This window comes from Centroberyx gerrardi, chromosome 15 (genome assembly GCF_048128805.1).
Source record: "Centroberyx gerrardi isolate f3 chromosome 15, fCenGer3.hap1.cur.20231027, whole genome shotgun sequence".
Classification (NCBI taxonomy): Eukaryota; Metazoa; Chordata; class Actinopteri; order Beryciformes; family Berycidae; genus Centroberyx; species Centroberyx gerrardi.
Genome location: NC_136011.1, coordinates 24,613,744 through 24,629,907, shown reverse-complemented (window position 1 = coordinate 24,629,907; position 16,164 = coordinate 24,613,744). Strand labels below are relative to the sequence as shown.

The following is a 16,164-nucleotide window of genomic DNA, read 5'->3' as shown; positions in this document are numbered from 1 at the left end:
GACTTAAAGACAAAGAGAGAGAGAGAGAGAGAGAGACTCAAAGACAGACAGAAAGAGAGACAGACACAAGACAGAAGAAAAAACAGCAAGATAGAGAATCTGATCGTCTGTCAGTCAGTCTGTATGTGTGTGTGTGTGTGTGAGAGAGAGAGAAAGACAGAGAGAGAGAGAGAGAGCGAGAGAGAGACAGACAGACAAAGAGACCAACACACACAGACAGAGACAGACAGAGATAGAGAAACACAAGGAGAGAGACAGAGAATGAGAGACAGAGACAGAAATATAATGAATCAGGGAGAGAGAGAGGGAGAGACAAAGACAGGCAGAGAGAGCAAGACAGAAACACACAAAGAGAATCTGGTTGTGTGTCTGTGTGTGTGTCTGTGTGTGTGTGTGTGTCAGTTTATTACCAAACACTCATATTTCTGTCCCTGCAGGCCGGTGTAGAGACCTCAGATCCAGACAGACGTTTCCGAAGACAAAGACCAGCTCCAGGTTTGTCCCGTCACTCTGATACTGAACTGATGTGTTTTATACAGATACATATTCTGTCTCGTATTTGTTAAGTGTTCTGAGGAGGTTCTGCATTGAACAAACACTTTTTCTTGTTTAGATTTTTAACAACCAAAGAATTTCAAAATTGAAAATTAAAATTGATATATGAGATATTTTGAGATAATTCAATTTGGACAACTGGGACTCTAGCCGTTGCCTCTCTGGCTTCTCTGTCCTCATTTGCTGTTGGTCCTATAGCCAGCCTGACTTTCACATATTAACTGCAAATTATTTAAAATGTATTTAACTTGTTCTAGCTGTCGTTATGCAATAGCCTAGTAGTGCTGTTGATCTATTTGATGGAGCACAATATGGTTCCTGAACCTCAAAGTAGACATTTTTTTCCTAGATCATGATATGTGAGTATAGGTATTTTGAGGTGATGCAACTGGACAATATTGCCTGAAACAGGGCCAGTGATTGGTAACTTAAATAAAATCAATGTGGGTAACAGCAAGCTATCCAACTAATTATGAGAAAATGCTCAACAACAAAGACTCAAAATGTTGACGTGTTCTGTGCGTATTTGGTGTTTGAGCCTTAGCCAGCCTGTTAGCTTTCACATGCCAGCTGTAATGAGTATTAGGCTACTCATTGAATAAACAGTATCAGTTAATTTTATAGGCCTACTTTGCGGTCGCTGGAACTGTTGATGCACTTTTAATTAATGGTATCTCATTGTAAAATGTATTTATGCCAAAGCTGCTGTTGTTAACATGATCCACCAGAGGGCGGCAAAATTCAGGAAATATTCTCTCCAATTGTTCTTCTCTCCAATTCTCTCCAATTGTTCCAACTGTTCCATTGGCTCCCTCATTGGCCATGGAGGGCTCCACATAGATTATTTTTTTTCCATCGAGGGGCACAAGGACAGACATTGAGCAATATATGAATATAAGAGAAAATGCACATCCCTACTATCGACCTGCTTTGTTCAGTTTTCCAGGCAGCACTAACATTGATTATTTTCTACACACAGAGGTGTTTACGTCACCCATGTCTAGTAGGATAGTCGCTATAAGGTCGGGGTACTGGCTCGGTACAGCAGGCTATCTTTACTCATAGATTTCACCCGTAGGCTGCTGTTTTCGTTGTGAACGCTAGATGGAGCTACACACTCAGGGATCAGCCCACCATCTTCGACGCCCCCGGTTCAGACTCTGGTAACGACGCTCTCCTCTCTTCGCCTCTAGTTCATCTAGTTTGGAGGTCTGACCGTTCCCTTTTCCCAGTCACCTTGAATGCACCTCGGACAGAGAGGTTCCTTCCCCTCTGGTGTAACAGGGTTATGTTTTTTAAGCCGCTGCTGGCCGTGCTGCTGTGGTTTCAGTGATTTTACGGCAGCTAAGAGCCGTTGTTAGGCTCGACGCCAAACCCTGTCACTGTAAATCACGACCTCGAGTGGCTTGGTGTTCTTTTAAAACCCAACGTTGTAATAAAAAAACGTAGTGTTCAAGAAATCCCGTATTCCTCCGCCGACCCATATGTCTACAGTTCTTGAACAGTAACAGTGGTGATGATTTTCGGTCTGTGCATAAATATTCAGATGAACTGTTTCGTGGTCACTGTGATCAACATTTATGAGATGTTTTTGCAACAGCTTCGAAAAGTGACTCAGTTCATCTTAATCAGCACCGAGGACCAGAATTATCTGTTATATAACATTAATTTTAGCATAGAGATCTCACTGGTGCTATAGGCTTCATTTAGTGCGACTAAAAATGTAAAATTTCAGGGTCATTTTGATCATTTCATTTGTAGATTAGGCCTACTGCATGCAGCCAAATTAAAATAAAGCGTTTAGCTCTTGTCTATGCTATAGGACTGACGGCCTAATTCCAATATAGCAATTATGAATATTATTATTATTATTATTACTAACCTATTATTAGCTTACTATTAGGTTATTATTAGTAGTATTATTAGTTTATTAGTAGCCTATTATTTGTATTGGTGGTGGTTAGGGTTATAGTGCATAATTTATGTCGGGTTTTTTAAAACCTTTAGATGGCTTAGCTTTTGGTTTTGTGTGCTGTTTTGACACTTAATGTCCTCACCAGCCGCTGAGCTGTTAAAGCAAGCAAACCGGTGTCCAGTTTGACACACACACACACACACACACACACACACGGTCTGTTTTCACAGAGGCTGTTTATGGTTTTATTGCTCCCCATTTACGGAAATCAAAGCAGGAAACAAATGCCAACCAACATTCCAGCAACTTCCAGAAAAATGCAAACACTGTTTAGTCTCTGCTTGTTTTTGGAGGCGGACTTAAGGAAAGGACTGTAGCCAAAACACCCGGGGATCATGCGGCTTGCAAAATAGTGACTTTTAACGCAGACGGCCTGTTTTACGCACACGAAATATCCTTTTTACGCACGGATTTTACTCCGCTCACAAATGTCCAACAGTTTCTAAACACTTGCCTCGCGCTTTAACAATTGTTGCCCATTAAATGACTACAACAGGATGAAAAAAGTAGCTTAATAATTCAATTGAAACTCAACACAATTAGAAAGAAATCTCGGCTCGACAGATCTTTCTAAGTCCTGTATCTCCAAAAATGCCCACCCCCTCTCCAAAAATCGCCTATTTAGCCTAACCCCAATAAACAAACAAAATAAAATAAAATAGAAATTGCATTATAATGACACAAACCACTATGCAGTTAAATCAAAACGAACACAACTCACAGTTTTATTAAAAACTCCAACAGCGCAAAACTCTAGAGATTAAAGGCTTTGCTCCTCTTTGTGTTTTTTTTTGTTTTTTTTTTCTGGCGCCATCAGTGAATCAAGTGGCTCGCGGTGTAGGCCTAATAATTTATGAACCCGCGTGGGAGCAGCGGGAAAAAAAACCCAGAGAGCACGTGACGGTAATAAAGTGTGTTTTATTGCCGCCGGTTTGACAAGCCCCAAAATATAACTCACACAGAATAGCCGCCGGCCGGCCAGATGGGATATATTTGGCCGAAAACAACAGAATGCTCTTTGTGCCGCTAAAGACTCTCAGTCTGAACCTGAAGCTCAGCTGCTTTCCAACGGGATTTTACAATAACCAACATTCGTATTTTAGCGCGAGATCAGAACGAAAGTAAGTGACTACTTCTTCTTGTTTTCATATTTGGCACCGATTGAAGTTATGAGCGTAAAGAGCAGGGAGGGGGTTCCCAAAGCGGTGGTCCGGGGACCCGCGGGGGTCCGTGATGGGGGTTTTCCAGGGATCCAGCAGCAGTTTAATCTCACTGTTATTTCACTGCAGAAGTTACGATTAGAGAATGTAAAGCCTATATATAGGCTACTAATACTTAGACATCAAATTCAATGAGTTTTAAGGTCTTGTTTAGTGAAATTCAAGGACTCAAATATTGCATGTTTTGGGGTAAGATAGCCTATGACGCTGGTCAAAATTAGACATCATATAGAGGCCTCTTTTTTTCTTTTTTTTTTAAACTTATGATCTTGTCAAGTCAGTAAATCCTGGTGAAATCCTTCGTTTTAAAACTGCTGCTGTATCAACACAAGATATCGACCAGGGTTTTCCTCAGGATGTCAGGTGTTGATCCTACAGGACGGAGAGAGGTGATACTGATCAATTTGGGTGCTAGGCCTATATTTAAATTTTTAAAAACGGCTTTCAAGGCCATCAATTCATTTTTTAAAAGCCTTATTTTTTTTTTTTTTTATCTTATTGTATTTCCAACCCTGGTATTTGGATCATAGGTTTCACTCTCTATGTTGTATTCCTACATAGCTAGTATAAAGAGAAATAATTTAGTGCTAAGTCATATTCAACAATGATTATCTTCTCAGAATGGGTTCCTTGGGATCCTGGAACTAAATTTTATCAAACGATATTTAATTTTTTTTTTGTCTTCACTCTAATGTGTGTCTGTCTGGGGGTCTTTGACATGAAATGGATAAGGCATAACCAGCGAACTTGGACGGTGTGTGTGTGTGTGTGTGTGTGTGTGTGTGTGTGTGTGTGTGTGTGTGTGTGTGTGAGCGCGTGCGATTTCCGCAGCATGTGTGTTCTTAAGTGGGCATATATCCTTACTATCTGAAGCGGCAAAAGGAAACCTGTTCCATATGTTCTGGATCATCAGGCCTACTGTCTTGTTTTGACATCAATTCGCTTTTTTCGAAAATAATTTAAGGGAATATTATTATTATTATTATTATTATTATTATTATTATTATTGCTGTTGTTATTATATTCATCTATAATATTTGTCTAATTATATTTTGAAGTTGTCAGGGTTTGGGTTTTTTTGCGAAAATTCACGAGTCACTTTCGCTGTTATACCTGTTTTTTAAGACTGGAATAAAACCTCTAAATTAGTGCTGGTCACTTGCCAAAATGGCTGGCAGAGCAGACCATGTTGCTGGTGGTAATTTCCTATCGTGGTCGTAAATATTGGATGTTTGTTTCGACATGTAGACATCATACTAACAGTAGGTTAACCCTGCCAATCTGAGATTTCACGAGTTAACCTGTAGCCTATTTGAGCTGTTACATTTTACAGCTATCTTTGACACCCAGCCTTCATGCCTCAGAAGCGCGATGAGAACAAAATAACTGCAGTTTATGACAAGGAGAAAACTATTGATTATATCGAGAGAAGAGGACGCACATTTCATAAATTGCGTAATTACAGCAGGGAAGAATACATAAAAACAGCAATAGGATAACATCTTTCTTTTTCTACATTCTTAACAAAAATTGTTCTATATACCAAATTGTATCATGAGTCCTTTCTGATGCTATGCAGAACCTTTTTAGGTGGCTTGTCTTAATCGAATTACGCTATTTTCCAAATTAAAGACAGAGCAATCGGATTATTGTTCTATTGTTGATTAATGTTCTGTATTGAATAGTTACCAATTAAAGTGGGTAATATGTTTCACTGCAGTAGACTCAAAAATGTTTTAATTTGCGATTATAGGAAAGAAAATAGCATATCATATAAAATCATGTAACTGGCATATAGGCTGCTGTGTTTAGACAATAATAAATAGCTTGATAAAAGTGGTGCAACAATTTTCCAGGTAACATGCTATACAGCCTCTAAAAGTTTTTTCCACTCAAAACTGAAACCATAAAAACGCTCCGTACTCGACAATATAGGACTGTTGTGTTTGAAGCAGGACAGTATCTTCATAGAAACGAAATCATCTCCTCTAGAGACATTCAACACCATCCAGGATAACCACATGATAGTAATCCGCGTTTTGTAATAGGAATATTTCAATCAAAACAGTCTATACAATTTTGGATCTTAAACGTTTTATAGGGAACTTCGTGTGAATTTAATGACTTGCTGATTTTAAAATTCTGCTTTTACATAAATACATTTTTTTAGGTTGTAAATGTGGTGATATGGTGGCCTTTATATGAATCAAGCCTCAATTATATGGTTACAACTAGACCACTTGCGAGTAGCCTATTTGCGAGATTAAAGGAGACCGATTTATAACTACATAATAGCCTATTTAAACTGCTCATAGCCTTTAAGAGCATCAAGCTAACCAAATTAGAATTGTAACTGTTTATATTATAGCCTATAGAAACAGACGATAAAGGTCATTTCACAAAGAGTTGGAGTTTTGAAGGCATAAAACGCTAAAATTATGAAATGTTTAGTCTATCAATAGACTATGAGCTGAAGCTTTTATTGCATAACATTTTAGCCTATATTTGATTTTAACATTTAGGCCTATGTGTGAACCTAGACAATAGCCTACTCAATATTTCATCAGCCCAATTTACAGTCAAAATTGTCCGCTTTACTGCTTGCCATAATAGCAGGTCGGTCCTAGACGGTGGGTTCCCAGGGCGGGGGGGTCGCAGTTAATGTCCAAACCGGGTTAGAGCTGCTCTCCGCTCGGCTTTGACCCGGCAGAGGGCCGGGGGCGGAGGGGTGAGCCGGCGGTCAGCCTGTCTAAGATGAAAAAGTGAAACGACCTCAGAAAGAAAAGACACATCTGAATGGCTTTATATCAGGGACCGAACTCGTTATGAGAGCTGAATTTAGCCCGCATTTTAAGATTTTGTCTATTTAATAGCTGCATTGCCTACCTGCTTATGACCTGAAATCAGGGTGATAGGCTATATGAGTGTTGAATTCAAGTTGGGGAAATCGACATCTGCTTATAAAATTTTAAAATAAAATGTCAAATTATCAAATGTAGCCACATGTTCAGGCTACTGTTTAAATGTCGACTAGAAAACAATATTTTCATCATTTTGTGCAGCCGTCCTCAGCATACAGTAGCCTGGTTCATTTACAAAAAATAATTATCCTAAGTAGGCAAGGTAGTCTCGAGTGAGTGGACGTTAATCAATACCAACGATTTGAAGTCGATGGGAGCTCGAGAGACGAGGTTGGATAAAAATAGGCTTTAGGACAAGCGGAGGGTAAACCAACATAAACTCAGTTAATTTCACCTTTTAGGCTGACATATGACGTAATAAGCAGCATATGGATCATGTCAGGGGGAAAGCATCAATTATACTTTTTGATTTGTGTTCATATTTTGACTGAGGTCATAGTTTACCCACCTTTTGATCTTTTTATTTGCCGCTGCATCACTGGATCTACATTTGCCTTTACTGGCCAACAATAATCTACCCACTCTAACCTGCTGCCCATATTTGGTAGCTCTGTTTGTGTGTTAGGGTCTCGCGGCTGACCGGAGCGAGAGAGAGAGAGACCATGTAGAACAATGGCTCGCGGCTCCCGCAGGCCCGCGTGAACTCTGGATGGTCCCAAGCTCGAGCCCCTGCGTGGCCCTGTCCAGCGCGAGGACTAATGGAACGGTGAAGCAGCGGTCAATGATTCTGATTGACCCTCGCGCGACCTGACGGCAGCTAGGCTACATTCTTAAAAGAAGAATGCTCTTTCAAAAACCGAAACATCACTCAGTTGTTGTTGCTTTTAAAAGGAGTCCGCCAAAGTTCAGAGCTAGGGGAATCCTATTCAAAGGTGTAAAGCTAATGACTTTAGTGTTCAAACCCCTATTTAGAGGGAGAGTTTAGGCCAGAAGAATCGTGAAAAATGAAAGTTTTAGGTCAAAGTCCTTTTTACTCAAGGCGTGGATTAATAGCTCCAAGTTAAATAGATTGTTTTTTGCCCATTTGCGGGTTCTACATATTTAATAGGTCGATGTTTTAAACTCAATGGCAGTTTCATCATGCAACAAAATCATTCTGAAAAGTTAGGGATCAAACTTAACCCAGGCTATAATATGGAAAACGACATTAACATTAATATTCTGAATAAGCTTTGGTCTTAGGTCCCAATTTCCCCACAGGGACAGTCGGGATATGGCGTTTACATGCGTCAACTCATAAACGGAATATTTGAATATCCCGCATATAAACTGACTACTGATTTACATCTAAACGCATGGTTAGCTTTTTATTGCTTAGGCTGTAATACAAAAATCTTGCTTTACACAACAGTTGCCCTGTTCAGCTGAGCCAAAGCAGTCCAAGCCTTTTGCTGCAAACCCTGCAGCACCAAATGGTTCAGAGCAGAGTCATATTTTCACCAGTCCATGGGAATTTTTCTAAATGGGATCAGCAAAAATTCATGTCTGCCCCGTGCAGACAGATGACAGACAATTAGGCTCATGGCAAGAATGTGGAATAGAAAATCCCCCTGACATCTTGTACATGGTATAAATCCACATGCTTGACATTATTTAGGCCTATAGGCTGATATGTTGCAAGTAAAATCCCCTTTACAACATTACTTACATGCCTAAAGGCCATGATATGTGGGCAACAGTTTGAGAGAAAGAGCAGGGAGTAATGTTGCCTTCAGGAGCGCTGGGGATTGGTAAATGGGATAAAAATCAATATGGATGACATTCTAGTTTTAGCCTATTTTCATTTAATTTATTTATCCAGGTAGGGGAGGGCTATAATGAGAGAATAATAACGATAACAAATATACTAGCCTACTAATAAAATATAGTGAATTACACCGTTAGTCATATTATTGGCAGAATTTCCCTTTATTGCTTCATAATATTGTCTATTATAGCTTTAATTCATATATCCTTCATAGCATGGGATGCCAATTTCTGGCCAGTTTCAGGCTGTAGTCCATCATAAACTTATTTCAGCCAGGAAGTAAATGAGACATTGAACAGTCTAGTTGTCGTTCTAGTCCAATTTGAGGTCCAGACCAGGGTGTGAAATCACCACTAGCCACCAGCCCAACGCTGCTCATGTTTGCACTGTGGTTTGTTTACTTTACCAGTCACTTTGGCAGGTGACCAACCACCGTTTAGTGGCCCTGTTTTGTTCTCAAAGCCGAGCTGGCTGGTAAAATGGTGAAAGTGGCTGGTGGATTGTGGGATTTACCAGCTGCTGTAGAGAAAACCTGTAGAGAAAACAGGTAGTTTCCTGTCCTGGTCCAGTGTCGGAAACCAGAACACACAGTTTCACAGTTTCACAGCTTCACAATGTGATTTACACTTATGGCCTAACCAGCCCAAGCAAACTGTAAAGCTCAATGAAGAGCATGGCACCAACACTTTTAGGGTTATGAGCTCAGTTCCCACTGCGGTCACACATACTAAATATGTACTTCCAGTACTGTAAGGCATTTTGGATAAAAGCCAGGATGCTCAATTCTTCCTTCCTTCCTTATTTTTTATGACTCTTATATATTTTTAGTTATTTCACTTCACATTAATGTCTTCTAGGGTAATTTTACACATAATGTGGCACATGAAGAATTTTAAACAAACTCTGAAACGACAAACTCTGAACCCTTTAGCTCAGTTTGCTCTGGAGGAACAGCGCCCTCTTCCTGTTTTGTGCCATAAAGCAATCCAGCAGATTTTCTGTGAGATCAGACCCACTGGCTCACAATGTAAAATGCAGTGTAGAGTCTGCCAGTCAATCGTCATATTTGTTTATGGCAACTATACTAATGTATCAAAATTAATGTAGTAATGATTTATTGATGTACATGCTACAGCACCTTTAACCGTTTCAACAAATTACACATTGATGCTGATCCATCATGTTCTGGAGACAACAGTCAACAACAGGAACATACACAGACGTTTTGGACATAAGAGGCTCAAGACAAAAACAGGGGACTTCCACATCTATAAAAACATTAAGGGATGGGTTGAGATCTGTCCTGAAGTACTGTCATTGTTATTTTTATGCGAGGAGGATATGTGTTTGAACTAAAAGTGATGGCAAATAAAATCCTATGCAGTCCTATGCAAAAAAAACCCACCCTGGGTGAGGAGGACATAGGGCACATTATGAGTGTCACCATCATCATCAGCAGCCAGACATGAAGCCAACCTTCGCCTATAAATACCCTGTAGAACCGAATGTGTGTGGAGCTGCTTCAGTCACAGATTGGGTTCTAGGGGAGTCTATGGGTGATGACAATCCGTCTGTCAGACCCACGGACCGGAGGGAACGGAACGGAACGGAACGGAACGGAACGGAACGGAACGGAACGGAACGGAACAGAACAGAACAACGATGACTGTTTTCTGTGTGCATGCCTTTTATTGCCCTCCTTTACATTCTGCAGTTTGATATACATTCACACTTGGCAGCTACAACAGTCTTCTACTGTTCAACTCCATTGAGGCAGTAGAGGTTTAAGTGCCTTGCTCAATGGCACCTCAGTGCTGCTTGTGGAGGGAAGGGATTCATTCCCTGTTGCCACCCGGATTTTCCAAGCTTATCTAAGGATTCAAACCAAATAACAACCAAATAAAAACCTTAACAAAGTCTAGTTTGATACAGTGGAGTGCTTATAGGCTGGTCTCCTAGCTTCTAGTCTACTTCTATTGTAGTCCAGTGGTTTTCAAACTCTGGTTCAGGGACCAGTGCTTCTCTGGGATGTTGCTGAGTCCCTGTGCTGCTTAGCTGGGGCCTCTAATATACCATTTGTAATGTAAATAGGTGTTAGCTTTAATTTAAGTAGTGCTACCATTGCTTACCGTTCACTGAGAGAAAAGGAAAGACACTTTAAGAGAGACTGATTGTAAAACCAGTGAGATTTATCTGGACTTACCTCAAAACCCAAACTGGTAATTTAGTCATTTTAGGTTAATTTAAGGCAACCATTCAGTTCAGGCTATTCTGGACAAATGGCTCCTGAAATAGTGGTTTAGGCCAATAGAGTCTTTGGTTCTGTTGCAGTCTGTCAGCCATGCCAAACCATTTGCCATTAAACCTGCCACATGAGCAATCTGTAATGCCAAGCATGTGATTGGTGATGCTCCCAGAAATATCTTCTTCCTCTTCTTCTCATTATTATTAGCCTATTATTATTATTAGAGGTAGAATTACTAGTTGGATAGCAGTACTTAAGTGGTTTTGGCAGAGCCTCACGGACCTCCAGCATCCTTAGAGACGCAGTTTGTCTCTCAGCTGCAGCATAAAGCAGAAGTCTTCATGAAATAAAGAAGCATATAGTCTATAAGGACAGATGTATGATCTGCTCTACACTGCAGAAATTGTAGGCTCTGGCATTTTCAAGGCTCAGGCTTTAGTATTCTGCAAAAGGGGCGAGTTTATTCCCGAAAGAAAGACAGAAATGTCAACTTCTAGTCCGTTTTCGCAGATGCAGTAGGCTATGTGCGCGTCATTAGCAGCCTCATTATTACTCACTTTTTCTCTTTGAGGGGTTAAGTTTAGCATAATCCCACTTGTCTCTGTCACCTATTTCGATTTTAAAATCTTTAACCCAACACATATCAGCTTCATTTTTTAAATCCTGAGGCATTTTTCATCCGTTCAGCATGTTTTGGCTTCATTTCTTAAACCCCGTAATGCATTTTTTTCCTCCTTTAAAGGCGGAGTTGTTGGTGTTGAACGGGACACCTCGGGGTGACCCCGGCCTAACAAAGCCAACTACTAGTCACTGTCTGGGAGCCTTTTCTTCTATTCTTTTATTTGGGCCTTTCTGACCGGCCACGTTTTGTTGTCCGTCCTTTGACTCGCCACAAGGCCAAATATGGCCCCACCGTCCCTCAATATGGGCGAGATTAATTTTTCAGCTCCGGCCATCTGTGTGGGGTAAAAGTCAGTCAGCTAAAAGTCATAAATCTACAGTCCGTGCGTTTCAATAGGCGGTGCGTGCGTGCGTGCGTGCGTGCGTGCGTGCGTGTGTGTGTATGTGTGTGCGTGTGTGTGTGTGTGTGTGTGTGTGTGTGTGTGTGTGTGTGTGTGTGTGGAGGAGGGGGGCAGAGAGACAGAAAAAAGAGGCTAAACATTGAATTGAACATTGAATAGGTAGATAGGCTAGATAGATATAGATAGATAGATAGATAGATAGATAGATAGATAGATAGACCATTAATTCCATAGGTAGGCCTATTGTATTGTTATAACCCAGATATGATCATTTTTACTATTCAGTCTCAATGGGTGCGTAAATATCTAATATCTTCTCTCTTAATTGTAGCCTAATTGTAACTCTAAATCGCAGGTAATGTTTCTACGTCATTTTTGTTAATTCTACAATAGATATCGTCTTATAATGCCACCAAGCAAGTCGTCTTAGCGATTTTCCCCCCGCCAGCAAAACATCATTATAATGAGCTTTTTTTTTTTTACCTCCAAATTATCCCATTACGCCTGACATAAACAAGTCGATGTGCAGCCTCCCATTGGCTGGCCGCGGAGTCACGTGGCCCATGTGGCCGTCCGTCTATTTGACAGCCGTAGGATGGCTTGATGCCAGAGGGGGAGAAAGAGAGAGAGAGAGGGAGAGAAAGAAAAATTAGTATTCTCCTACCAGCCTCGCTATAAATCAATCATGGAGTCGTACGTGGTGAGCTGTAAATATGTTGAGCCGCAGTTCCCGCCTTGTGAGGAGGATTACAGTAATTTTAGTGACCAAGGGGGGTATTATAACCCGCAGGACAGTGGTAGTTATGGAGGGGGCTACCACCCGCAGCCCCCCCCGCCTCCATACACACCGCAACACACCGGCTATCAACACCCTCTGCAGGGGCAACACCCGGGGCATCAGCGGGAGGATGACGACCCCTCGCAGACCCAAGGTGCGCCCTTCCCCGGCTACAGAGAGCCGAGCGTCCCGGGCAAGGAGCGGTTCTCCGTGGGTGAGCAGTGCCAGGCCTGGGTGACCTGCAAGCCGGCTCAGGTGCAGAGGAAAGCGGGCTGCCAGGGCAAAGACAAGCCGCCTATTGTTGTCTACCCGTGGATGAAGAAGGTGCACATCGCCCAGAGTAAGATGAGGACTCAAATGTTCCTCTCGCTGTCTCTCACTCTCTCCATCTCTTTATGTCTCCACCATTTCTGTCTCTCCCTATTTCCCTCTACATCTCTGTTTTTCCGTTTCTCTTCATCTCTGTCTGTCCATCTCTCTCTCCTCCTTTCTGTCCCTCTCGCTCTCCTCTTTTTGTCCGTTTGTGAGCAGTGTGTTTTTTGGTTTGTCGAGTTATTTATGATCTCAGTGAGAGCCAGAAAGAATTACAACCCCTATAAAGTTTTATGGCTCTGCTACAGTGTGTGTGTGTGTGTGTGTGTGTGTGTGTGTGTGTGTGTGTGTGTGCGTGTGTGTGCGTGTGCGTGTACGTGTACGATGCTGAACAAAAGCCTCAAATTAAATGTAAAATCGGTTCTTGGACCGTTTCCCAGTCAACCACAAATTAACAATAAAAAAAATACAGATAATAATTTCAATGATTTCTTTAATGGTAAGAAAAATCTAATTCCTAAAATTGCTGTTATTTAACGTCTATTTCATGCTATAATAAAAATGCTACCTAATAATAATAATTTCTCTCTCTCTCTCTCTCTCTCTCTCTCTCTCTCTCTCCCTCTCTCCCTCTCTCTCTCTCTCTCTCTCTCCACTTCTTCTTCTTCTCTTTCAGTTAACCCTAACCACACGGGCCCGGAACCCAAGCGGCTGCGGACGGCCTACACGCGCCAGCAGATTCTGGAGCTCGAGAAGGAGTTCCACTTCAGCCGCTACCTCACGCGCCGCCGCAGGGTCGAGGTGGCTCACGCGCTCTGCCTGTCCGAGCGGCAGGTCAAAGTGTGGTTCCAGAACCGGCGCATGCGCTGGAAGAAGGACAACAAACTGCCCAACACCAAAGGACGGAGCAAGAATAAGAAAACAACGGATAACAACAACAACAACGACCACAACAACAATAATACTAATGTAAAGGAAGTGATAGCAGTGTGAAAGCAAAGTTTGGCCCGTACAGTTTCCAGTGGCAGCCATGTTAGCGCCTCCACTCCTCCATGGTCGCTGTTGCTATGTTACCGCTTGATCCAGGGTGTCTGCAGGTCCTGAAAAAGTCTTGAAATGCCTTAAATTGAAATTAGTTAAATTATAAGTTCAATGCTTTAAAGTGTCTTGAATATATTTTGCAATGCATTACTATTTTAAGTCTTAAATTCTGTTTAAGAGGTGTTAAAATGTTTCTTGGCGCGGTGTTTTCCGATAAATCAGCCCCATCAAGCAGATCTATAGGTCATATTCTAATATAAGTCTATATGGCGTTTATTTCAATGACGACTTTGGTCTTATATTTCATCTAACTGGCACTAACAAAGTCATAAAGTCTTTAATTCAGGCAAACTTGAAGGTTGCAGACACCCTGGTTGATCGTTATGTCTGACATCTCCCTATGGTGATATTATAGGATAAATTATTACATATTTACAGCCAACATTTCTCAGTTCTGGAGAAGGCGCAGCAGCATGGAGCCCGCTGTACAGCCTTGCCAAACTCTCCCCATCTACGGCTCTGGTGCGTAAGCGAAGGAAGACACGGCGTCTTTTGGAGAAAACAGGGTTTTATTTTCTACAGGGTAACAAAATACAGGGTTTTATTCTACCTAAAAGATTAAATATGTTATGTATGCACACTACCAAAATGTTGCTTCCACAAACTGGCTCTTAACAGAAAAAACCCCCAGCTAACTTAATGCTCTAAGGACCACAAACACCAAAAACCTATAAATTCCGTTGTTCAAGGAATATCTAGCATAGAAAAACAGACAGGGAAGACATGTTAGAATAACATTATAGAATATAGATCACGCTAGACTGGACAAAGAGTGTTTTAACATTTAAAAAGTAGCTTTTATTTCATACACAGAGGAGCATGCATCCAAAAAACAATTATTTTTTAGTTAGGACAACTAGCCATATCGTGCAAAACTTCGTTATCTCCAAAAGGGGAACTTTTCAGAAATTGGGGAAAAAAAATCACACTGACAATATAATACATTTATACATGGGGGACAACGTCCAAATAAAGAGTAAAAATCGATTAAAATGGCCAAATTGGAGATATGAGCTTTCTGCACGACACAGACCTAAATCTAGCTTATTTTCTCAGGGTTACAGGGTTGTAAATAAAAAAAAAAAACTTTCTAAAACATTTGTTTTTATTTTATTGAATACTGAGAGGTTAATACTCTCTGAATATGTTGCATTTTTACGTTTCCCCCGTATGTTTCCAGTTTAATATGCTATTGATTGGTATTATTACGCCATAGTACTTATTTTTTATTATTTGTATTATTTAGAAGCCTATTTTATTCTTTGTAGTAATTATTATCCCCGGTCTTCATATGTGTTCTTTTTGGAAATAAACTGTTTGTGTAAGAATTTCGTATGTGGAAATTTGTGATAAAATATTTAGATAAAAAACAATAAAAATCTTTCAAACGGTAAACTCTGAATAGGCCTACTGTTTATTTTTTTTCTCATGATTGTTGTATTGTTGGATTGTATTGTCATGATTATTGTTATTGATATTCTTCAACATTTTAGGCCTGAATTTGGTCCATACTCTATAGACAAACACACACACACACACATGGGGGACAATTTGTCTGCATTGCTGCCGATTTTAAGTGAGGTTAAGGGAGGATAGATTGGGTGATTGGGGGTGGTGGGGGGCGGGGGGCGGAAATGACGTAGTGATCACTCCGAACATGATTTATGAATGGAAGACCAAGTTATCATCATCTTGGCTCCAGCATGCTTTGGCCAGAGAGGAGAAAGAAGAGAAGAGCTCTCACTCTGCCCATATTACCGGACACCACAAACATAACCGCACAGCACAACGTGCAAACCTAAATAGTTTTTTAAATGTTAATGTAATAATAGGAAAGTTGCGAGGAGAGCGCATGCGTGAGGGTTAACGTTCACTTTTGGGGACCATATATATATATTTTTTTTTACTATTGCGTGATCCATCTTCTATAACATATATGATCTTTGCTTTGGTTTAACCTACTGTTACACTCATAATTTACCGGAGCTTCAAGCCGTTTGACCGGAGCCAAGACAAACCGTCCGTGATGTCTCAACTGAGAGACGCTTTTAAACCGGGGATTTTAAAAGCTTCCCCACAATTATTCTGGAGAAATTAGAATTAAACGCAGCGCTCGTCAACATCTTAATTTATTGGAGTGACGGCTCGCTTACACCGCGAGCCAAGACAAATCAATCAGTTAAGATCCAGTGATGGAGGCAGCTGCTGTGAAGCCAAAGGATTCCACTGGTTAGAATGAAATGGGCCAAAAATAATGGAAAGCCTGCTATTATGTTGGGAATAAAATG

The 16,164-nt window shown here is 40.8% G+C and overlaps 1 protein-coding gene across 1 annotated transcript; it reads left to right on the top strand.

Moving 5' to 3' along the window:
* Positions 1-12,355: 12,355 nt before the first annotated feature.
* On the top strand, positions 12,356-15,121 carry LOC139921478 (homeobox protein Hox-D4b-like). The gene is made up of 2 exons (XM_071911732.2): positions 12,356-12,803; positions 13,452-15,121. Exons 1-2 carry the CDS (start codon positions 12,371-12,373, stop codon positions 13,766-13,768), a joined length of 750 nt encoding a protein of 249 aa, XP_071767833.1. The 5' UTR covers positions 12,356-12,370; the 3' UTR covers positions 13,769-15,121.
* Positions 15,122-16,164: the final 1,043 nt, after the last annotated feature.